Below are 24,972 nucleotides of genomic sequence, written 5' to 3' on the forward strand. Positions count from 1 at the left end.
AGTACATTACCCCTTCTCTACCATGTCATTGAAAGAGATGGAAAAACAAAACAAAACAATATATACCTACACATATATACACACAAACAAACGTTATAAAAGAAAAAAATATTTATTGCATTGTTTAACTATAAATTAAAACCAATAAAGATTCAAATGACAAAAAATAAATCTGATGGGTAAATCAGGTAAATGAGTTTTATTTTTGCATTTTTTTATTTATTTATTTTTGTTAGGTTAAATGTAAATTGACCCATTATTATGTAATATTTAATACATTTTTATGACCTATACTGTATCTACTCATGGCACGCATACAGGAACTCCTAAGTCTTGCATAAAGTAAAACAAAGGTCAAGTGGAAACTAGTAATCACAGGAGTCTTATGACTTGTGACGTGGAAACAAATACTATCACGATTTCCCTCCTGTTATGTGATCAAATGCATGGGCAGGATCAATCGATGTCAGAATAATGTGTAATAACTAATTTAGTTTCCTGAACAAGTTCACCAGCAAACTCAATATTCAAGACTTTAACCATCATAAATGTAAAATACATGATATTTGAAGACATGTAAAATATCTGTACAAGAAAGGAACGCATTATATGTCAGCAGGACCAAACTTTGTCTTTTTTACCAAGTTGCTTTTTTTTAGTCATTCTGGAAAGTCCTTTACCCACACGTGACATCCACTGCTAACCACACAATTCAGAGTAAAGGGAAACCACAAAGAAAGTCTAGGGAAAAAAAAGAATTTTATTTCATTATGATGTTAAAACGCACTAGACTACCATAAACCTACCATATTCTTTTGTACATTTTATAAAATATAATGGAAACAAATGAGAGTACCGCAGACTCTGGGGGCTGGATCTAAACATTGTATACATGCAAAATTCATGGTTCTGACCTTAACCCCTTTAACTGCCTGCTCTACCAAATGGTTGACCATGTTTTGACTGTTTTAAATAATGACTGTTAAATTCATTTAAATAATGGTTTACACTACACAACATTGTTGGTTTACAAAAAAAAATCTTACAAACACTACACTTGACATAGGTTTTATTGCATGTTAAATCCTCAAAATATAAAGATGATTTAGTATTCAAAATGTTTTATTTTGATTATGTTTTTAAATAAAGTTATACACTTCATTTTTTTAGATTTTTCACAGTATATGTATTCATTCCGGTACTTTCACCATAAACCAACATATCTACCATTTGGAGGAGGTTGATATTTGAAAAATTATAGGATGTGTTGAATAGTGACATTAGAAGTTAAAAAATGCAATCCAATTTTTTTTTCTTGGTGGGGTAGTAAAAGGGTTAATATCAGCAAAATTGCACAACAGTGTAATATCGGTTACACTAAAGTCACTTTGGAGTTGGCAAAGCAGCTCTATCAGTTCCTATAGAGAAGTTTGCAAGGTAACAGGGAAAAATAAAAACTGGAACAGCTACAGTACAAAGAGCAAACATCTAATTTACCCATTTTCGAAGGGTATGTACAGTATTTGACAGACGTTTAAAGAAAAAGTCAGTTAACTCACTACTTTCATGATTAAAAAAAAAACAGTATAGTAAACTTTGCAGACCCACACTTTCACAGTTCATCTACTGGTGTATGTTAAAAAAATTATTTCAATATTCATTTTTCAACATTGTCATGATGCTTAATGTTAAGATCTAACTACTTCTAAAAACAAAAAACTAAAGGGTATTATTTATTTCATTCATTCAAATAAATGTGACAAGCAGTCCAGCCCTCAATAGTCAAATCAAAATGATTTTCTTCTAATTCATAGCACCAAACCACACGTCTGGCGGTTTGAATCTCTTGTAGAGGAAATTGTTTCACACACAAACATCCTTAGGTTGCATTTCTTTCGATATGCAAATTACTGCCAACCCAGTGAAGGGTGCAGGCCTGGTTGTAGAGGGAAGCTTGAGCCAGCTGCTGCTGGGTAGTTTGGGAATCCATTTGGCTGAGCGTAACTGTCCAGTGCTGATGCTGAGTGAGCCTGAAATGACAACCAAAACAAGCATTAGCATTTGAATGGAGTAGTGAAATCATAATAGCATGTGTTCTTTTATTACAGAGCCACAGCCCCAGAGGGATAAATATAGGGCTGGGACGATTTTGCAAATAAAAAAGTAAATTACCACAATATTATGATTCGTATCATTCAGTATCAATAATTATTGAATATTTTTAACAATCCATTTAGGTATATTATGATTTTAACCACTTTATTTTAATTTACCAACATTACTAAGGCAAATAGTTTTAATAGTCAAAACCAAAAATATTTAAACAATATCTGTTCTCTTTATCATAAAATAAACATAAGTGTTAAAGAGACTCTTAAACCTGATGAATAAAATGTTACAAAGTGTGTGCAATGGTAAAGTTAGCTCAACATCTGTAAGGTGTCAATAATAATGATACAGTAAACCTCAAACTCTGTAAACAAAACAAATTATGGCTATTAAATCTGAGTTTAAGGAAACAACCATCATTATTCAAATTCATACTGCAACATTACAAGTTGTGAAGTTAAATGAATATATTACTCCCTATGCAAAAAAATCCTTCAGATGGGGTGCTAGTGGCTGGGATGCACAAGAAAAGAAACCAAAAAGCTACTCTCTCCTTTTTATTTACAATCTCCTCATTGCTGCTATACAAAACTCATATTTCATAATTTGTTGTTTTTCTGACCTGAAGTGACAAGCGCAAGTAGTTTTCTTTACCATTTTATATGCACTTTGCACAAACACTCCCCTGGCAACTCTCGTAACTAGGTAACCATCAACCATTTTCTCAGAGGATGAAATGCGTTGTGCAAGTTGCTCGCATTCATTGGAAATTACAAACTTGCACCCTAAGCTTTATGGCATTCCTTCCAAGGAGCACGCTCATCAACCACATTTTATTAAAACTATAGCCTTCATACTGAACTTTTTTTTCAAAGTTATTGACAATGGTGATCAGTGAAAAAATACTGATATCGATTTTATTGCCCAGCTCTAGATGAATAGATGGAATTCATTTTTGTCTAATAATAGAGACAATTGTCTGCTACCTGCAAAAGAGCAGACTGCATGGCAGAGTTGTGTAGACCAGAGAGGGCAGCAGGAGACGCAGCGCTGGAGAAGCCGGGCATCCCTGGAGGAAAAGACAGCAATCCTGGGAAACCTGCTCCTCCAGGGGGCTGAAGACTTCCAGTGAGCCTGAGTAACATAATAGAGATGGCTATTAACAGTGTACAATTCTAATAGTCATAAAAAGATAGCATTTGTCAAGCAGCTTCTAGTTTTTCTGTTTCGTTTTTTCTCCAATTTACATTGATTTGAGAAGTGAATATTATTTATAGAATAATATACAAAAACATATATAATATTTGTACTGGAAAAGAAGACAGAATTATGGTTCTACTGATCATTTTTCAGTGTAGTGAGCATTTGCTCTGTGGTTTATTAGAGAAAGTTGCTGTTGGTTTTGTGGTCATTCTAGTAAAGTCCTTTAGTGATGTGACATTCACTGCCTACAAAACTATTTAGAATAATAGCAAACAAAAACTTCTTAAAAGACAACTTAATTTCATTACGATGTCAAAACATAGTAGACTACCAAAAACTACCATATTCTTTTATACATTTTATAACATAATGGAAACACATGTGCGCATCACAGACTCTCTTGGTAAAGAATGCAAAATTTACGGTTCTGACGTTAATTTCAGCAAAATTGCACAACAGGCTTTCAGTGAGCCCAAATAACGCATTAAGGAGCAATATGGAAGGCTATTAACAGTGTGCAACTCTAGCAGTTATCTTATGTTAACAAAAAGATAGCATTTGCCAAGGAGCTCATAGTTTCACAACCTGTTACTAAATTCAAAGGGAACTGAGGGATCATACTAGAATCAGTATCTAGACTTTTAATAATCAGCAATATGACCATAAAATACTCTTGTAGTTTTAATTTACTTTGACAGTTTTACCATACCTTTAGGGAAGGCAGGTCACTCTGATAATATGAAACACTGAAAAGTAGACCTTGGACTTTGCAGAGAGCATAAAAAGGGATAGTTCTCCCAAAACTGACAAGTCTGTCATTACTTAATCTTCAGTTGTGTCAAACCTGTTTAAGTTTTATTTTCCTGTTGAGTATAATAAAATATTGTAAAAAAAAAAAAAAAATGTTAGAAACATGTAACAATTGACTTGCATTATTGAATTTTTTTTTTTTATAAAAGTCAAAAGTTAGTTTCAAAATATCTATTTGTGCATTCAACAGGATACTATACTGTATACTACCTTACTGTACAGGGTGACAGATCTGAAGCCTATTCTCTGGCTTTCTGATCGCTGCTTACATTGTCATTCTAAGGAAGCATTATAACGAAGATGGAACTACAAAACGGACTCTGTGTAATTGTTTCCAATACATTTTTCTATTAACATGCTGCTTAGCTTACAGTACAATATTCCAATGACCACAAAAAATACTTAACACATGGAGTGGATATAATAGTCCATTTTTGAATGGATTGAACTGGACAACTACTGTCGCGCAGAGTTTAATGGCAACCGAAAATGAATATAGGAGCAAAGAGTCTAAGATAGGAATGGGCAAACTTCTGCAGAGTTTTGTTCCAGAACAAATCAAGCACACCTGAACAAGCTAATCCCGGTCTTCGTGATCACCAGAAATCATAGGCAATTGTGTTTTATTAGGGTTGAAGCTAAACTCTGCAGGACACCAGTACCCCAAGTTTGCCCATACCTGATCCAAAGTAAAACTATGATGGAATGGTATAGTGCAGGGGTGCTAAAACTCGATCTTGGAGGGCCGGTGTCCTGCATAGTTTAGCTCCAACCTTCATCAAAACATCTGCTTGGATGTTTTTTAGAATACCTAGAAAAATCTTTATTAGCTGATTTAGGTGTGTCAACTTGGAGTTGAAACTAAATGCTACAGGACAGGCCCTTTAGGAGGACAAGGTTTGGGTACCCCTGGTATAATCAACCTTCTCTACGCATTACAACCACATTAAACATGCTAAGTAATTAGGCCGAAGAAGAAAAAACATACCCAGGCTGTCCAACCAGAGCAGGGTTGAAGTTAGAGCTAAACGCAGAGGCAAATCCTGGAAGCACAGGAGAAGAGGAAGGGACTCCTGCTGCGGCAGCTGCTGCGACAGCTGCCTGGAGAGGTGCGACAGTGGCCACTGAGGAAGAGGCTCCTGGAATGCCCATTAAAGATGACAGCACTGGACTTCCTGCAGCAGGGGACCCTGAGCCTCCAAATCCTGGGAAGGCAGGGTTTGGTCCAGGAGGAAGACCCGGGAACACAGATGGAGCTGTTGTCAATCCAAGGCCAAAAGGGGTGTGAGAGGGAGCACTAGAGTGAGCCAGGCCAGTATATACAGATGAGACAGGAGGAGTAGGAGTAGAGGGGGTGGAAATGGAAGACTGGGCGCCAGGGAAAGGAGACATTGCTGCAAAATGTGGAGCAGGGCTACTTCCAGACTGAGAGCCTAGAGCTGAGGGCAGGCTATGGAGACCTGCTATGCCAGCAGTGCCAGGTAAATTAGACTGTGGTGAGGGAGAACCATGGGCCATACCAACAGGTCGGGCAAGGACAGCAGAGTTAGGCATTACTAGAGAGCTAAGAGAAGGGGTGCCAGAGCGTGAGGGGCCTTTAAATGCAGAAGGGACAGGACTGTTGCTTCCACTACCTCCGCCATGCCGGGCCATGGAGCTGGTGTGCTGCTCATTAAAATAAGCTCCTGCAGGGCTACCAAGGGTGGCCTGGGAGGTGAGTCCAGGAGAGGGCTTAGGGCTACCAACACCCTGCATGCTGGGAACAGATTGTCCAGGGGCGAGAGCAGACATCCCTGAAGGTGTGTAACTTCGAATAACTGAATGTGACTGCGTAGAGGGAGTGCCAGGGTACAAAAGTGCTGACTGGGAGTCAGAGGAAGGTGGGTAGCCCTTTTTTGAGGGTAAACCCATTGCTCCATGAGTATTCATGGAGTCACCAGTTGCCCTGGGAGTAGGTGTGATGCCACTAGAAGGTGTTTCTGAGCGAGGCGCATTGTGGAACGGAGAAGGTGGGATGCCTGTACTTGGCCCAGGTGTACTACATGGTGTTCCAGATGGTGTATGACTTTTGATGACAGAAGGGGTGTTTCTACCAGAAGGGGGCATACCGGGAAATGGAGAGGGAACTGGTGTAGTGTGGCCACTGGAGTTAGAGGCAACTTGGGGAGAGCCAATTGGAGGTCCTTTGATAACTGAGGGAGACGGGGCAGGAGTAGGGGAAGGGGTCACAGGGTTCTGGGATGGGACCATGCCAGGGAAAACTGGAGTGATTGGTGTAGTTGGCTGAGGCTGGGAGGTGACTGGTGTTGATGGAGTGGAGCCACGAGGAGAGATAGCAGGTGTGCCAGTGATGTTGGCTGTTGGGTTTTGACTGGCAGGTCGGCTGTAACCTAAAAATAAAATAAAAACAGTCAGTCCTATCAAATAAAGACACAGAATCACATGCATCTAAGTTCATTAGTGCTGCAGTTAGATGATAGATTAGAAAGCAAATTCTCCCAATCCACAAGCTGAGCCATAGTATCACAATGCAGCAGAGCAAGCATTCATGCTTTAACTTAGTGCTTTCCCTTCTTGCCTCTAGAAGACCAACATCCTGGAGAGTTTAAACCAGCTGAAACACACTTTTCGGAAGTTTCTAGAGTCTTATAACCTTGATTAATATAGAAAGTGTATAATTAATGTTGGAGCTAAGCTCTGCAGGACAGTGGGCTTTCAATAACAGATTGTCACCGCTGGTTTAAAACTGACTATACAACACAATTCCACCCTTGTGATTAAATGAAGCAAAGTTGTTGAAAACATGTATTGAAACTTAGAAAAACAAAATTACAACTGCAAGTGCATTAAGACACTTTTAAAAATTCTGAACATTTTTTTCACACTTACATATTTTAGAAAATCTGAAATAAGAAAGAATGTAATTCTACAATTTTTGCTCTCTATGAATCACAGCAAGCAGAAATAACCATATTAGCTCTGTTAGTTCAGTAAGGAAAACCTATGAAGAGTTTTAAGCATGATCATAATGCATGGTATAGATGCTGCAGGCAGATTTAGAGCATGCCGTGGTGAGGTAGCATCTACAGACAGCATTGTCATCAACAACTGTTAAAGGCAGCAAACAGCGCTAGCGACAGCAACTGCATGTTGTACCTGCCAAATTGGGAGTGGCTCGGTAGGGTGGGGGTGGCACATTGGCAGTGATGACCCCACCCACTGACACCAGACCTGCGTTGTTGTATGCACCTAATCAGCATCCGGAGAAGAGGGTAAGAACATTCTCCCTCAATTTACTTTGAAATTGAACATAGACTCATTGCTGGAATATACATGGTAACAATTTATCAACACATTTTTTCCTGCACATTAGGAAGGTCAAACTACTCTTCTTATTTTCTTATCTGAAGAAAATGGGTCTTACTTGGAGCGATGGTTGCATGGGGGCGGCATGGCGGGATCGGGTATGGCACAGGTCTGTGTGGATTATATGATGAGGGGGACTGTATATAAAATAAGAGAATTATGTGTGTTGTTAAATGGCATTAAAAAACCTGTTAAATTCATTTGAAATTTATTTTAGTTGGTCAAAAAAAAAAAAAAAAAAAAAAACACACACCGGTTTGCTTGATCCTCCAATGATGCGTAAAGCAATACCCTTTCCATCGAGGTTAACATCCTCTCCCTCCTTTTTGGCAGGAATTCCCTTAAAAGTCCCAATAAAATCCACAATGAATTCAAAAGATTTACATCTGGCAATATGTATTTAAACATTTATATAGTAAATCAGCTCACAGGGAATGTTCCTGTAACCTGGCTGGGTTTGCCCTTAGGATAAGGGTTCCCTGGGATCATCCCGCAGGATGAAATCATTGCAACTGGAGCTTTACATCCCACCTTACACACCTAAAAATATTATTAAGATGTACATTTAAATATATAAGTCAACATGTACTGTCTATACTTGAAATAGCTCATTAATTATGTGTCATTCTAAACCCTGAAGTAAATCAACCCTGGGTTATCACATTTACACTGATTATAACTTGTCAAAGTTGCAGTATGTGAGTTTGGCACCCAGTGGTTGAACTAGGTATTGCATTCCTGAATTAAAACTCACGCAAGCGCAGGTTGCCAGATTAAGGACCCACAGGACTGACTATCGAACTTAAAGGCTGATTTAAGGCCAACTTAAAGCAAGTCCTAAATACAAGCAATGGCACGTGATAAAAGGAATATTTTCATATTAAAAGGAGTTTTTGTTCTAACCAATACCTGGAATTTATATTTTAGAAACAGTTTATTATTTCTTGCAGCTGAACAACAGAAAACAATGACAATGATCACCTCAGGTACACCTCATGTGCTTTATTCAGTGTTAAATGCTAACAATGTGAGTTTGAATGCCATTTTACATGACATGTATTGCCATGCAACTGAAAGCAGCAGGAGATAGTTCACCTCAGATCTTAAATAAGCTAAATGAAATTAAACTTTAGAACTGTGAAATAATGCAAATAAACACATATGAGTGATTCAGCATCTACATTTAATAATGTTAAAGAGGTTTTATATGTATTAATTAGATCATAAAGTTTACCATTTTGTGAGTGAGTGCATATTCTGTGCTTCTGAATGGCTGTATCTAAGGGTGCTTTCACATCTGTAGTTCGCTTCATTTGGTCCATTTATTTTGGTAATAAATGATACATTGTTGCATCTTCTGCCGTCTTTGGGTCGTTTTCACACCACACTGCTGGCTTTGGTCCGAACCAGTTGAAACGAACCAAAATGCAGTCATCTGACAAAATCCACATCTCTCATTGGCCAGATGTTGTTAAACATATTTCCTAAACTGCCTATTGATTGGTCAGAATTCACGAGCGGTAAAATGCCAGTGAACTCCCGCAGGTAAACAAAACCTTTTACTCCGGAGGGATGACTGCGGTGACTGACTGTATCCCTGCTTTAGACAAACTATACATTACGAAAATGAAGCGCGGCCGCGGCTGGAAAACAGTGTTTAATGCATCGCTCGTCACTTCAGAAGGTGTGAATTAATTTATCTAAACTGCGACATGGTAATCTTGCGGAAATATTACCAACGATCCATCAGGTAATGTTTTCCCCCCTCTCTCTCTCTCTGTTAGTAAAGCGCTGTCAACAAATATTTTTCCTGCATATCCCATAATGCACAGTGCATCGGCCTACGGCAGCTGAATTAGTCCAAAACGCGCAGTACTTTTTGCGGTTGGACCTGTTTTAGAAAGGATCATATTCTCACCACAAACGAACCGCTCCAGGGTTCGTTTGAAAGCGTACCGAGACCACCTCTTCAAGCAGGTCTCGGTACGCTTATTTGGTCTGCTTTTGGTGCGCACTCGAGTACGATTGCTGCATTCTCACCTGCCCAAACGAACCGTAATAAAAGGGGAAACGAACTCTAGTGCCATTCAATCGAACTAAACAAGGCAGGTGTGAAAGCACCCTAAATTTCTACTGTGTTGCGTCTGGTGCAAACAGACAAATTGCTTATCACTGCAAATCTTGTCACGTAGTGTGTTGTTGGGACACGGGGATAGAAGCTCACCTAATGCTTATGTTTGTAATATTTATATTATTTGCTAATTAATATCCGTCATGTAGAACTGAGGTCACATTTCAGGGGCACATGCTTTGATGCAACCTAGGGCAAATTGTACCCATTGCAGAGCCACTTGAGCTGAGCTTCAACAAGGGGGAGCTTAAAGGGTCACGTAACACCAAAACACATTTTTTGAGCTGTTGACAGTCGTATATGTGTCCCACACTGCTAAAAACACTATTAGGACACCTATATTTCACTAAAAAGTGTAAATTGGTTGTTTTTGCGTTATTTCAAGCAAATTCGTACTTCCTGTTTGAAACGAGTTTTTGAAGCTGCGTCACGGTCATGACATAATAGCGTGTATTCCAGCGTGCAGACTGAGCGTCTGTGCCAGAGTGTGTCTTATTACGTCTTACAGTGTGCTGCATTAATGCATGAGTAAGGCTTGGTTTAAACCAATCAGTGCGCTCTATTGTGCAACTTCATTAATATTCATTACTGTCACAGTGTAGACGACAGAGACGCCACGTTGTGTTGACAAAACAAGCGTGAAGTGTTGCTTTTATAGTTTGCCTCAGTTAAGTTTCGTTTCATTTTATTTTATATTACGTTTGTTGTGATGGACATGAATGAATTCCCTGAATGAAAGAGCCAAACTGCAGTTAAAGTCCACCATTTAATAATTTGGCAAATAATTCGACTACAGATGTCCATGTAAACACAGTCACATTGTCCGCTGTGGGTGTGTGTTTTGACTCTGAAATTCAGCGCGCCCAAATAGACACTCCCATACCAAGCCGCTTTTCTTCCTCCGACACTCCCCCCTAAACAGAGCTGGACACGCCCACTTTTCTGACTTTTTCCAAAGTAGAGGTGTGAAAACACCCTGCTGAAACGAGGGGGTTTCATGGCCCTTTAAGCTCCAGCTCCTCCTTTCTTGAACTTCAGGTTAAATGAACCAAAACAAAAACAGGCGTTCCAACACGTAACACACATTTTCAAAGCAGAATATCTGACTAGCATTGTTTTTCAGATAAATAAGTATGTCGCTTAGCATGTTTCCTAAATATTTGCAAACATTTTGTGGTGTTTTTATTCTTTAGAAGAGTCAACAACTCACATACAGCAAATTTAACAATTTACCCCGAGATATTCATGCTTGTGTGTTTCACACTGTACAACCCTAAACCTTTTGTTAATAATACTTAGTATTAATACTAAATAATAATTAGTAATATTTGCTACTATATGCTGCAAACTTTCACTAGAATTGCTTTTTTTTCTCACCATTTACTCTGTCCTTCAGACACTGAAATGATTTTATACAACACACTGCAAATATTTTCACCTTTAAGGTAAGGCTTAACTCCACAATAGCATCAGGGCAGGGTTTCATAAAAACAGGGTTAAAACTGTGTTCAGAATAACAATAACCCAGGGTTAAGCCCAGCGTGAATGGCCCTTTTCATTCAATATAGTCAGGAATTTGCTCAGTTTTTAAATCCCCAATGAACAACAAAGTTTCACCTGTTCTAGGATTCTTCTTGCACGTTTCTTCTCAGAGAGATGAATACGGAATGCATCTTCCACAGGACGGTAGTTTTGGGCATCAGAAATATTTCTGTATAGTATAAATAGCAGGATTATGTTTAACTTGTTGAATATTTCCTGATGTGTAGAGTGCATATGCAATAGAGCATGACTTACAAAGCTATGAGTTCCAATACTATAATTCTGTCCTTTGAAAATGTGAAGCAATTAAGGATGTTTGCAACCTTCGTCGTTGGAATTGCAACCATTTTCTGCAAGAAAAAAATTTCATGCAAGTAAGATATGTTTCTTATCTCATCTAACAAGATTGGGAATGAAAGTAACAAAAAACGAGCAGAATTCTTACATGTTGCAAGGCTTTGACTGCTTTTATTTGGGGCTCTGCCCAGGAGAAGTACTTCAAAATGTCTATGACCTGAAGAAGCACATTAAATGGGTAAACACATGCAAAACACTGCAGAATTAGTTACACAATTTCAACACACCTGTTCACTGGAGAAATACCCATGAACCTGCTCGATAGCTTTGATCCGTTGATCTGTCAAAACACACTTAAACACAAAGAACAATATAGCATTATCCTCTTACCTTGAACACAAATTCAATAATATTGTCTGATCACCACTGCCTCCTTCCAGAACACATCGACATGTATATATTCTTTATTTCTCACAGACATTTATGTAAACATGCATACCTACACAACACAAAATATGCTGCAAATATATTTACCTTTCTGATTTCGTCCAAGACGATGTCAAATGATTTCTTGTCCATCTTCTCTGCCGATGCTCTGATCTCTGTATTGATTGCTAATCTATCCTACAGCATTTCAAAGACTAACCTTCATTCACCTGCTGGAGGGAAACTAATTATAACTGTTAGAATGATTTACAGCACCGAGGTTTAAATTCAGATTTTTTAAGCATATAGTCTATTCTTCTAGTGTCTCCAAAATCATTTCGTAGAGGTGCAGCAGGTACAACGGAAGGCTGGTGGTCTCTTTAAATGAAGGCTGGCATCATTGCCGTGAGGAACAACAAAAGCCCATTGCTAAATCCACATACTGGCCGAATGCATCATTCTTTACATCTACGCACGTCTGTTATCATGTTTGTACATGTACAGTTTTCGCCGAAGTGACTGACCACCATAGTTCGCGCGCTATTGTTGTTTATTTGGATATTTCGACGCTGTTTGTTGGGGTTTAGCAGAGATGCTAAAGCTTGCAGTTCGTCTGCGACCGTCTTTGTCAGGACCCCGACTAGAAAGAGTCTACTTGATAATACGCCTTAGGAAAATGTTTTATTTTCAGTGTATTGGTTGTTGTAAATTGTTCGTTTGCTATTATTCATATAGTAATTGTACATATAATAATAGTGATGGTTGTTTGTGAAAAGAATGTACTTTTACTTTTATTTGCTAAAAGGTTTGTAATAAGACATTTAAATTAAATTGATGTTATTAATTTTATTTCAGAAGTAATATTTATAAAAAGCAAATTAAAAACAATTAAGTGGCTTCACAGAGTGAAGTCTTAAATGAGTCGTCTTATTTTTCAGACAGGCGCATTATTAGACACCTAGGCGGAAGTAATAGTTCATGTATACTATGCTATAGTTCTGTTATTCATCTTTCTTTTATATGTAAAGAAAAATGGACCGATTTATGTGGACAAATGGTCTCCTGGAGATGAACGAAACTCTAGTAATTCAACAAAGAGGAGTAAGACTTTACGACGGGGAAGACAAGGTATATTACTCGTAACATTAACGTTAGTTGGTCATTGTGTATTCAGCTGAAAGTTAGGAAATGACAACCATGTGAAACACCGGGATGAAAATGAGATTTACACTTGAAAACAAATATATTTTAGAACATGTTGCTTTGCTATTGCGTATTAGCTTGTTGCCATGATACTGAAAGACTCGTGTTAAGATGATAAGATTTGTGTTTACTAGATTTCAAGTTTTCTAATTCACTGTTTCCCACTGGCAGGCTAAACTTGATGTTGGAGGAGTTGTATTAAGCACCCATCGCCTTCTCTGGAGAGATCAGAAAAATCATGTAATGTCCTTTTCATATAATTTTATAATCTCCTTTTAAATAGAATCATAAACAGTATTTACAATTCAATTGTTTGTCAAACTTTTTTATTCTTCTCTTAAATGAGAGTATGGGGCTTACACTTTTGACATCTCTTGTTGTTTTGCAGGAATGCTGTATTTGCATCCCCTTGTCACAGGTCATATTCTTTGAGGAGCAAGCTGCAGGCATTGGAAAGAGGTGACTGCTATTACTGTTATACCAGCAATATTTCAACCATTAATCAGTTATAAATGTTTGCTGTGAATGTATCAGTGCACTGAAGGATTTTTGCAATTGAGACAGCCCTTAAATTGGCTCTGTCTGACTACTGAACAAGGTACCTGATTGAGATAATAATAATAATAATAATAATATATATTTTTTGTATTGCCCTTTTCTCTACATACATGCAACTCAAAGCGCTTCACAAACAACAAACAAACAAGCATTGTAAAATAAACCCAAATAAAGCAAAATAAACAACAAATATATACTCAGATAAAAACATACATGTTCACACATATATCTACACAATCACACACACAATAGTCCTTACGTATGTATTTACATGCACACTGTACATGCATACACCTACACAATATACCAGAGGTGGGACCAAGTCATTGTTTGGCAAGTCACAAGTAAGTCTCAATTCATTGCCCTCAAGTCCCGAGTCAAGTCCCGAGTCAAGACAGGCAAGTCCCGAGTCAAGTCCCGAGTCAAAGGCAACAAGTCTCAAGTCAAGTCCAAAGTCCTGCAGTTTGATTTTCGAGTCTTTTCGAGTCTTTTTAACAGAAAAATAAAATATATACAGATTAGGTATGGTTGTAAGATCTGTATTAATTAAACAAACCTTTTTTTATTAAAGAACATTGCTTAGATATATAAAAATACAAATGCAATTTTCTGAAAAAGTACTGAACAGTGCTGCGTCTCGTCTCCACAGCATAATGCACAAGAACGAGTTCCACCAAAAAAAGACTCCATTTTGCCTCACATCACACAGAAATTGCAGGTCTACTGCTGTCTAATTCATTAAGTTTAGTTGTGCTATGTTATGTCTTCGGTGATCAACTTGTGATTAACCAAAATTACATAACCTCAATGTGGTAGCAGTAGACCAACTCCTGTATATGCTGCAAAGTTAAATTGAGTGAAATTGGAATTTTGTCAATTGAATCTCGTGTGTGCTAAAGAGATGGAGTTGCAAATCTGTCTAGCAGCAATGTAAAATGGTAGCACATATTGTTAATGAAGTAGGCTACTTCATACAAACAATAAAGTTGTTTTCTTCACATAACGTTGAAGAGCTTTGCTCTCTACCTTGTGTGATGCTCGTGCACGGATTTCCTCTGTTTGTGGACAAAACTGATTGCGACTTCTCAAATTTTCTCTCGCTCTCAAATATGCACTGCTCACACACAAATTTTCTTGAGCGCTCTCAGAGATTATATGCAAACTCACAATTTGTGTCGTGTTCCCTCTTCCTTTCATGCTTTTTGATATGATTCATATTGCTGCACTGTTTAATAACAATAACCAAAATACTAAAATAGACTTATATATTAAATGTTTAATCTAATAAACCATAACATTTTTGGTTGTTTTATATGATGAGATATTTTCAGTTTCAAACACTTAAAGACAGAGAATAGACCAGTGGTGCCCCCCTGAAAATTTGCTTAAGGGGGGCCAGAAGAGGCCAGCTACGTCAGTGGCACCAATCAATCCACAATAATTTAGTGGCTGCTATTTATTTATTGAAATATTGCATTGTATTGCATTTATGTAAGTAGATTTAAATAAATAATGTCAACAGCAAAATCATATCGGGTTGGCCACAGGGGTGGCTAGAGTTTACACAGGGGTAACACCACTTGTAAAGGGGTTTACACCACTATAAGGCACCTCTGGAATAGATGTTGGATGTAAAGAATACATTTTATTTTAAAAGCATTTAAACAAAAACTAATGCAAGCGGAAATGTAACTGTGATAAAAATAAGGAAACACTTGATAAGGTATTATAGCCTACTGTACTATTCACTCTTCAAATAAATCTCACTATCAATCTCATTTTATCATGGCAGCTAAAATAAAGTAAACTAGTGTCTGCTGGCTTCCACTTTACTGATGAGATTGTGGAGGACATTTTCCATGTCATCCTCTTCATTTTGAGGAAAGCTGTGCCACAGGGCCCCTGAACACGTATATTGGCATGTACTGTGTTTTGAACAGTAGCCTACTACAGTAAAGAACTTCAATTGATCAGTTGTGGTAATACTATAGTTGCTATGGTAACACAAGTGTAATATAAACAAATTACCCAGTGCTGTATTATTTTACAATATAGGGTATTTTATACTACAAATCACTACACTTTACTGTAGTAAAACTACACTTTGTATTATTTTATCTGTTCACTATTGGTAATACTACTGTATTATGAAGCATTAATTAACAAGTCGTAAATAATACTAGCCTAAAACATAAGTATAATACAAGTATACAACAAGTATAATACTCAAAAACACTAGAATTTATTAAAGAATTTACCTTAACCTTTTAGTTTTTTGTGTATTGTTAATAAATAGTAAAGCAAGAAAGAAACCATATCAACATTCTTGGAATAACCCTTCGCTAAGCCTCGCCCTCCTTAGTTACTGTTGCTACGCCTGTCAAGCTTTCATGCCTGGCACATCTATTACAGTGTGTATGCGCTGGTGTCAGACATTCCCAAGGATTTAATTAGTCATTTTTGGCAAACAGGTGAGATATCTGAGAAAGCCAGACAAAAGAGGACTGCAGTATACATTACAGGGGTATATTCACAACATAATAGCAACTGATTAGAAAATAATTTTATCAAAATTGAAGCAAGATTAGCCTAGCCACCTCATACGCTGAACATTCAACAGCATAGTTCATGCACAGCAGGAGAGGTGAAATTATAAAATAATCTAATAACCTAAGAAACTGATAGATTTGTGCCGAATATTAGCATCATTGACCCATAACAGTGTACAGTACCTATTACTGTCAGCATGTTTGTGTGCTCTTTATCCAGTTTTTATTAAAATTTGCAGTTAAGTGGAAGAAAAAAATTGAAATGCACATTAAAGTATAAATAACAGAAGTGAACAAATAGATTTTTCCTACCAGCAAATATTAGTGTATGTATTTATATGCGTTACAATAGCGAGGGTTTAAACTAAGCAGTGCTCACAGGGTTCAACGCTAAGGATTTTTTCTACTGGCCCGATCGGGCCAGTGGTTCTGATTTTTACTTGCCCAGCCCAAATTTTCACTGGCCCCACCAAAAAAAAAAAAAAGAAGTTAATCGCTATTTGAATGTGTGTGTGTGTGTGTGTGTATACACACACACACACACACACACACAGTTGATTTCAGAATTATTAGTCCCCCTAAATTATTAGCACCCCTGTTTATTTTTTTCCCCAATTTCTATTTCACAGAGAACAGATTTTCTCAGCACATTTCTAAACATAATAGTTTTAATAACTCATCTCTAATAACTGATTTATTTTATCTTTGTCATGATGACTGTAAATAATATTTTACTAGATATTCTTCAAGACACTTCTATACAGCTTAAAGTGACATTTAAAGGCTTAACTAGGGTAATTAGGTTAACTAGGCAGGTTAGGGTAATTAGGCTAGTTATTGTATAATGATGGTTTGTTCTGTAGACAGTCTGAAAAACAATTAGCTTAAGAGGCTAATAAATTTTTACCTTAAAATGGTTAAAAAAATGTATTTATTCTAGCCAAAATAAAACAAATAAGATTTAGTTCAGAGGAAAAAATATTATCAGACAAAATATCAACATTTCTTTGCTTTGTTAAACATCATTTAGGAAATATTTTAAAAAGAAAAAACAAAAAACAAAAGGGGGCTAATAAATCTGTATATATATTTACGGTAATTTTTAAAATGTTTAAGGAAAACTATTCAGTTCATCAAGGCTATATTTATAAATGTAAAAAAGGTGTAATTGTTAAATATTTATTAAAATTTTAAATAACTGCTTTGTTATTGTATTTAGTTTCAAATAAAATAATTACTCCAGACATTATCATTAATTAACATTAACATTATCATTACCATTAATAAATATAATAATAATTAATATTAGTGATTTCTGAAGGATCATGTGACTGGAGTAATGAAGCTGAAATCTCATCTTTAAAATCACTGGAATAAATGAATAAATTAAATGATAAACTACTTTTGAACAGTTATTTTATAGTGCAGCATTTCACAATTTGTATTTGTGATGAAATAATTGCAGCCCTGGTGAGCAGAAGAAGCTTGTTTTAACATATTTAATCACACTGACCCCAAACTTTTGTGTATTGTGTATAGAATATTTTATAAGTGAAAATGTGCACTTTAATTTTAACAACCCACAGACATCGTCACCAAATACAAATCGAGGTCAGACTTTCTCATATATACAGAGCCTCATTTCAATTGTCAGGTTTTGTAGAAATCGATCAATTGAATTAATCAATCTATTAAAGAAACGTTGACTATAATTCTGTATTTTAGGCTTAAATTATAGAGAGACATAGCAGATGAACCGAGACTGCATCAGATCAATGTAAATCTTTCTTTCGAGCTGTCAGTGCGGAAATGAACAAAACAACAGGCCTAATACAACATATTATACGATTAAAATATGGAAAAATTAACAGATAGTAATTTCGGTCAATTTTCCTGACGGATAAACCGAGATCAGGCTGGACAAACAGCTCTCGGTAATATTTCAGCATGCTTTCACTTTCGCATTTACCGGTAAGAATAACATCTCGCCCTGCTCATCATTCCCTCTTCATATAGCCGTATATATGGCTATTACACGATCATGATACACTGTGATATAGCCTGGGTCGTTAGTTCGTTGCATTGTTTTGTTTTCTCGCTACAATCGATACGCTCAACAGGACAGAGACCGCGTCTCATTCAGGCGATCTTGGACTGATTGATTTGGCGCGGAAGCGAGCGCAACTGCTGGATATATGCTAAAAAACGCGCTAACGGGTAAAACGAGACAGATTCCGAAACAAACGTCTATGTGTGAAAGCACCGTAAGATTGTATTTGCACACAATTGACAGACAGTCGCAGCACGCAGCTCTGGCTCGATCTGGCAGGCAAAAAGGCAGCAGCTGGCCCGATCGAGCCAGTAACATTTTGTACACTGGCCCGAGTGTCTCGCACGCTGGCCCCGGGCCATCGGGCAGTCCTTATTGTCGAGCCCTGGCTCATAATATCGAGTGGAAAAAAAGAAAAAGACCGCTGGGAAGCATAACCTGCTTTGTTTTTTTTTTTTTTAAATTTTTTTAAAAGAAACACAGTTTAGATCTGTTTAGGATAAGAGGAGTGTGAGTTATTACCACCTATCATTGAATGTGAATATCGAAAACAAAACCAACTTAGCTTAACTCCTTTACCGCCCCTCACACAGCTTGATCCACGCTGGCATTTCTCCTCTTGGGCTTTGGTTTTGAAAAGGGAAAAAATCCCACCACCCAGTCCAAACTTTTAGGATAGCGGGTGTCAGATTTTCACAATCCAATTGCGCAACGATTTGGCTTGTTTCCCTCGCTCGAAAGCTTGACAGAGCCTCTGCCCGTAGCTACGATTGGTAAGCCGCGATTGGTGGGTGGCGGTTTTTGGGCGTGGCTTAGCGAAGGGTCAGTTTAACAGGAGGATCCCGTGAGAGCAAAAGCACTAAAGGTATGAGACGCCATCGTAAACAAAAGTCAAGCGAACGCAAAGAGACTGAATGCACGAGAGAGAGAGAGAGAGAGAGAGAGAGAGAGAGAGAGAGAGAGAGAGAGGTGTATGTTGTATGTGAGAGAGAGAGAGAGCGAGTATTGGCACGCGAGTATTGGCTCGATCTCAAGTTCAAATTCAAATTCTCTCTGCGTTCGCTTGACTTTTGTCCACTCCGGCGCCTCATAGTAGTCACGTTGGATACTGTCGAATCAAAACAATCTACCGTGCTTTGATTGGACGTCAAGCCGAAAGCGCGCATGCTCACACACACGCGCGCGCATGCTGTCACACACGCACACATAAACGGAGAGAGAGAGAGCGGTCCATGTCAACATACTTTTTTATCGTTGGGCTTTTCATGGGAAGCAGCAAGTCTTTACAAGTCAATAGGGGCAAGTCCTAGTCAAAGTCCAAGTCATTTATGTTCAAGTCCAAGTCGAGTTGCAAGTCTTTTTATATTTTGTCAAGTCGAGTCTAAAGTCATCAAATTCATGACTCGAGTCTGACTCGAGTCCAAGTCACATGACTCGAGTCCACACCTCTGCAATATACATACAGTATATACATAAAATGCATACTCTTTACATACTAGTGTTATATCCTTATGCAATTTTATCAGTCACGCTTTTTAAAAAACATAAATGCTTGAGGAATCATTTGGTGGACAGTTCCAAATTTTTGGAGTATAGTGACTAAAAGAGGTGCTGGCTGATTTCGTGTGAAATTCTAAAAGTCCAGCGCTAGAAGAGCATAGCAAACGGTTTGGATTGTATCTCAATAAGCGATCAGAAATGTAAGAAGGTGTCAGGTTGTGTAGTGCCTTATAAACTAATAGAGATACACCCTTTGATTGTAACAAGCTATTAAGGTTACAGGTAAAGTACAACAGCTGCCGTTTTATCTTTTCACACCGTTCTGGTCATTTCCTCTTTCCTCTAGCATCAACAAAGGATTTTCACCATAATGCTTCTACTTAATAGAAAAAAAAATTTTCAGACTTTTCTGTGTAAATCCTAGAAAAAGTGGTGCAATAAAATTCCAACAGATCTGCAGTTTCTGAAATATTCAAACCAAATCATATGACACAACATACATGACATGTCCAAAGTATGTTAAATCACTTTTTCTTCCTCATTTTGAAGTTTTTAAAGATCATCTCTTGACCACACATTAGGCATGGGCCGGTATAAGATTCTGACAGTATGATAACCTTAGGTAAAAATATCACCGTGTTTTGATTACTGCTCTAAAGTATAGTCTTTTTAAATCTCTGGGTAAATTTATTTTTTTTCTTCCCCTTTTAACATATTTTGGAACGGTAAACATGTCAGGCTAAATAACACAAATGAATAATTGACTTCTGCATTCTTCATTAGTTTCAAAACAGTGATTTCATTACAATTTAAAACTTTATGTTTGCATATCTTTTACTTTGAAAATGGTTATCAACCCATGCCTACCACACTTTGATACCTAAATGCTTGAAGTTGCCGCCATGTGATTGGCTGATATAATATTTTTATTAACCTTATGAATCTGTCAGTTAGAGCACACCCTGTTTATTAATCTAAATATAAGTAATATAATATAAATATAATATATATTAATATAAATATTTTTTTAAAATCATTCAGTGCCAAGATTGTCATTCACCTGCATCCAGCCCCTGAAAACAAGGAACCAGGCCCTTACCAGCACAGCAAATACTCTTACATAAAGCTGTCCTTCAAGGAACATGGACAGATTGAGGTCAGTAATTGAAGGAGTGATGTCACAAAAATATTTCAGCTGAGATGATGCATAGATTAATAAAGCTTTCGTGTGCATGGAACTTATTACGCCTCTAAATCTGGCTTAATGCAGTTTACGGCATAAGCAGTAGACTGTCATGGCATTTAGATTGAAACAGAGCTGCTGAGATGTTAGGTGTACAAGTAAAGTAACTTGTGATGTGTTTGATGTAGTTTTACAGACGTTTAACAGAAGAGATGACTCAGAAACGATGGGAAAATACACCCGTCTCACAGCCCATCCCCACTGGAACAGGACCCAAGGTCAGCCTGGACTGAGACTCTGAATGATAAACAAACTGTTAATTTCATTTATTTTTATCATTTTTATTATTATTATTATTATTATTATGAAAACAATAACTTTAATTAAATATTTTGTTGTTTATGGTTGTGATGATTAGGTATGGATTTCTTTACAAACAATTTTTAAAATCAGTCATTATTTTAGTTTATATTTTGTTTTTTTATTTTATTTTTAATATCATTATTTTAGCAAAAACTCATTTTATTATTAGTATAATAATATTTTGTGCATCATTTTGCATACATTTTTGCTTTTGTTTTACATTTCTGCTTAGCTTAATTAAAAATTAGTTTATATAAATTAATTTGTAGCCCGTTTGTGTTAGTTTATTAACTTATAATTATAATAAATTTTATTATTTAAAAATGATTTGATAGTTTTAGCTTTTATTAAAAAAAATCTACATTTTTTATTTTTATAATTGAATGATGTTCTTTAATTTGTCATTCATACTCATGACAGCAGTCATCTACCTAAATAAATAATGTTTCTAAATATAATGAATGTTCACAAGTAACCCACTAATCCTGTTTTGAAGAGTAAAGATGCAGTGATCATTGCTCCCTCATGGTGGCACTGTAATATTGTAGATTTCATATGTGACAGTGTAATTGTTGACAAATCTGTTATTTATATATAATTTCACTTTGACAATATTGGTGTATCATGGGTTGGTTTATGATAAACAACTTGCATGGCTGTTGTTTAAAGATTGTGTGTTGTAAAGAACAGGCCATGAAATAGTAACCCCAGGGCAAACCCTTTCCTTCCTGTTCCTTTGTTAGTTGTTTGCATGTTTTTGAGTTATTGTTTGTGCGTATTTAACAAAGCGTGTTGTGCGTGCCTAACTTTATTTTTTCTCTCTCCTTCTTTCTGTGGTTGTAGGCAGGAAGGACACGTGCAGTGGGGATTGTGGGTATTGAGCGGAAGTTGGAGGAGAAAAGAAAAGAGACAGATAAAAACATATCTGAGGTAAGAAACAGACTGACAGGTAGTCATATCTGACCTACAGAGATAATCAGGAATCAGTAGGCGCCGTGGCCCCCTTTTAAGAGGGCCACCTGATGATGAAAGCAAGCCGAGACCCTGTTTTTAAAACCCGGTGACCTCATAGTTCTGATTAGCTTTCTGGCACAGTTATAATGGAAGATAAAAAGAGAGAGCACAGTGGTGGGATATCCTGAATACACCCAGTCATTTACAGGTGATTTCAGCCCTCGATAAAAGAGGGTTTTAGGGATAATCTCTTTCTTTTTTTTCCAAGTTCTAAATCTCTCTTTTTCTTCTAGGCGTTTGAGGATCTCAGTAAACTAATGGAAAAGGTAGGTCGGTGGGTGAGCTGTGCAGAATTCTGCCATGGTCATTTTATCAGTCTGATTTCAGTGACTTATTATCTTCCCCTACAGGCCAAAGAGATGGTGGAGCTCTCCAGGTCCATTGCCAACAAAATCAAAGACAAACAGGGTGATATTACTGAAGATGAGGTGAGCTTGAAGACTGGGACATGCTTGATGATCTGAAGCATTCATTCTTCACTGAGACAGAAGAGCAAAACTTAAATAATAAGACAATTATTGATCATAAGTTGATACAGTTTTTTTTTTTACATTTAAGGGTTCTGGCATTGAGAATTTTTATCATCATTTTCAGCAAAAAAGAAAAGAAAAAAACTTTTAATGCGTTTTAATAATTAATTTATATGAAAACATGAGAACATGTAATAAAAAATAAAATAAAAATCATTATCGTTTCTTTGTAAACTACAAAAATGCAAATATGTTGAATTTAGAGGCACACGTAACTACAAAAACCACAATAGCACTTGACAGGACGTGTGTGGTTACAGTATTTCTTTTTTCAAAGTGACATCAGCACCTAATGACATGGAATGCTTAATGTAGTATTTATAGTAATTTTCACAGATCTATGTGGAAAGGGATCATACTTTTTAAAATATCGAATGATTTCAGTGCAACTTTGCCATTTGAAATGTTTACCAAGGCTGCATTTATTTAATCTGAAATATTGTTCAAAATTATTAGAATTGTCTGCACCATTAGCCTAATGGTTAGTGCGTTGTCATGGCGAGTTTAATTCTCAGCTAGAGGTCCTTCGCCAATCCTTCTCCATCCCTGCTCCCCCCAATTTATTGTCTGCAAAATCTCTACTGTCCTGTACAATAAAGGTGAAAACGCCTAAAAAATAGTAATGATAAAAATTTGAATTTATGATGAACATTTTATTATTCAATCAATATATTTTATTATATATCCATATATTTCATTAAATTATATTTCTGTGATATCAAGTACAATTTTTAGAAGACACAATACCATTCTCAAAGTAACATTCCTTGTTATGAACATTGAAAAAAATTGAGCTGCTTAATGTTTTGTGATGCGCATTTTAAGATGAACAGAGTTCAGAAGTAATACAAAAAACTTTATCACATTTGATCAGTTTAATGCATCTACATGCATCTGAATAAAAGTTTTAATATCTTACAAAAATGTACTTTATCAAATTCATCAACTTTTTGAACTGTAGTGTTTTAAACATGTGCTTTAAGTCTGTTTCCTCCTCAAAGTCTATTACTGCTTTGATCCTGCTTAAGTTAATAGGCTTTCTCGGATTGCATGTAGATAGCAGCTGTTATATCTATGTGTATAGCTAACATTTTTTATATGGCCTCCATATCCACACATAAGATTTTAAAAGCTTATCTATCATTTCCTTTTCACTAAATAAAACAATGCATTTGGATATGGATTAATATTTTCACTATTGCTTAATAAGATGTCTATAAATCCAAAGCTTGGAAAACATCAGTTGTGTAATCCACATAGAGCTCGGAAGTCCTGCTCACTCCCAACAAACTCTGCACAGGGATGTCAAATGTCCAGGAAACAAAGCGGTGACACAAATAGAATCTGGAATTGAGCTGAAAAGCAGCCAGAATTGAGATGCATCAATCAGAGGACTGATGGTGCATGTTTCTAAAGTGAAGGACTGCATGCGCATACAAATAATTATTGCAGAGAAAATGACCTGCAATTATAGAAGCCCACAATGAAATGAGGAAAAACCTTTTTCACATCTGAAAATGACTGAATGTTGAAGTTCACATGCTAAAACTGGATGTTGGATATTCTCAGTATTGTTTGTAGACTAAGAGCCAGCCTTGCTCATTTTTTTTGTGGGTGAAGAGCTGCAATTAAATTTGTCATGTTTGTTTTTGTGTGCCATCTGACAGACTATCCGCTTTAAGTCTTATTTGCTGAGTATGGGTATCGCCAACCCAGTGACCCGGGAGACGCATGGCTCTGGCACACAATATCACATCCAGCTCGCCAAACAGCTGGGAGACATGCTGCAGGCCCCACTGGAGGTAATTAAGCCTGTGTGTTGTTTCTACATAAACAGCTTCTACACTGAAAAAAATATTCATTGGATTTACAAAAAAAATTTAAGGGTAAGTGGTTGCAAATAATTTATATGGGCTTAATTTAAACAAACAAATAAAATTTTGTAATGTTTAACTTAATTTGTTTAAATCCTGCCCATATAAATTATTTGCAACCACTACCCTTACAATATACATACAGTGCTCTATGGTTTCATATGCAAAACAACAAAACATGGAAATTATAATGGAATCCAGTCATAAAATTGACTAAACTGTATAAGACATTTCATGAAATTTGACACATTTTGGATGAATAAA

The 24,972-nt window shown here is 36.7% G+C and overlaps 2 protein-coding genes across 6 annotated transcripts in view; one reads left to right on the forward strand and one right to left on the reverse strand.

The window, feature by feature from the left end:
* The window catches only part of vps36 (vacuolar protein sorting 36 homolog), a 42,862-nt gene that overhangs the window by 6,846 nt on the left and 11,044 nt on the right, over nt 1-24,972 (forward strand). The window contains exons 1-10 of one of the 4 annotated variants that reach the window (XM_073913531.1): nt 11,246-11,696; nt 12,913-13,012; nt 13,259-13,327; nt 13,476-13,546; nt 20,786-20,900; nt 21,116-21,205; nt 22,134-22,220; nt 22,538-22,570; nt 22,655-22,732; nt 24,502-24,636. In XM_073913531.1, coding sequence (XP_073769632.1) covers nt 12,917-13,012; nt 13,259-13,327; nt 13,476-13,546; nt 20,786-20,900; nt 21,116-21,205; nt 22,134-22,220; nt 22,538-22,570; nt 22,655-22,732; nt 24,502-24,636 — 774 coding nt within the window. In that variant the 5' untranslated portion in view covers nt 11,246-11,696; nt 12,913-12,916. 4 annotated transcript variants of the gene reach the window in all.
* proser1 (proline and serine rich 1) lies at nt 741-12,514 on the reverse strand. 2 transcript variants are annotated; one of them, XM_679230.11, is made up of 12 exons: nt 11,993-12,514; nt 11,746-11,811; nt 11,607-11,675; nt 11,417-11,511; nt 11,237-11,330; nt 7,918-8,028; nt 7,742-7,828; nt 7,547-7,625; nt 7,279-7,371; nt 5,111-6,512; nt 3,096-3,243; nt 741-2,030 (listed from the first exon to the last, which is right to left on the reverse strand). In XM_679230.11, the coding sequence occupies exons 1-12, from the start codon at nt 12,035-12,037 to the stop codon at nt 1,908-1,910; spliced, it is 2,412 nt and encodes an 803-aa protein (XP_684322.4). In that variant the 5' UTR covers nt 12,038-12,514; the 3' UTR covers nt 741-1,907. The 2 variants fall into 2 exon arrangements, with proteins under 2 accessions (XP_684322.4, XP_005155338.2); XM_005155281.6 differs by lacking the exon at nt 7,279-7,371.

The sequence above is a fragment of the Danio rerio genome, chromosome 10 (assembly GCF_049306965.1).
Source record: "Danio rerio strain Tuebingen ecotype United States chromosome 10, GRCz12tu, whole genome shotgun sequence".
Classification (NCBI taxonomy): Eukaryota; Metazoa; Chordata; class Actinopteri; order Cypriniformes; family Danionidae; genus Danio; species Danio rerio.

Coding starts and splice junctions, on each gene's coding strand:
- proser1 (XM_679230.11), bottom strand. CDS start 12,037: ATGGACAAGAAATCATTTGACATCGTCTTGGACGAAATCAGAAAG. Junction 11,676..11,745: donor GGTATTTCTCCAGTGAACAG/GTGTGTTGAAAT, acceptor GTGCTTCTTCAG/GTCATAGACATTTTGAAGTA. Junction 11,331..11,416: donor GTATTGGAACTCATAGCTTT/GTAAGTCATGCT, acceptor TATACTATACAG/AAATATTTCTGATGCCCAAA.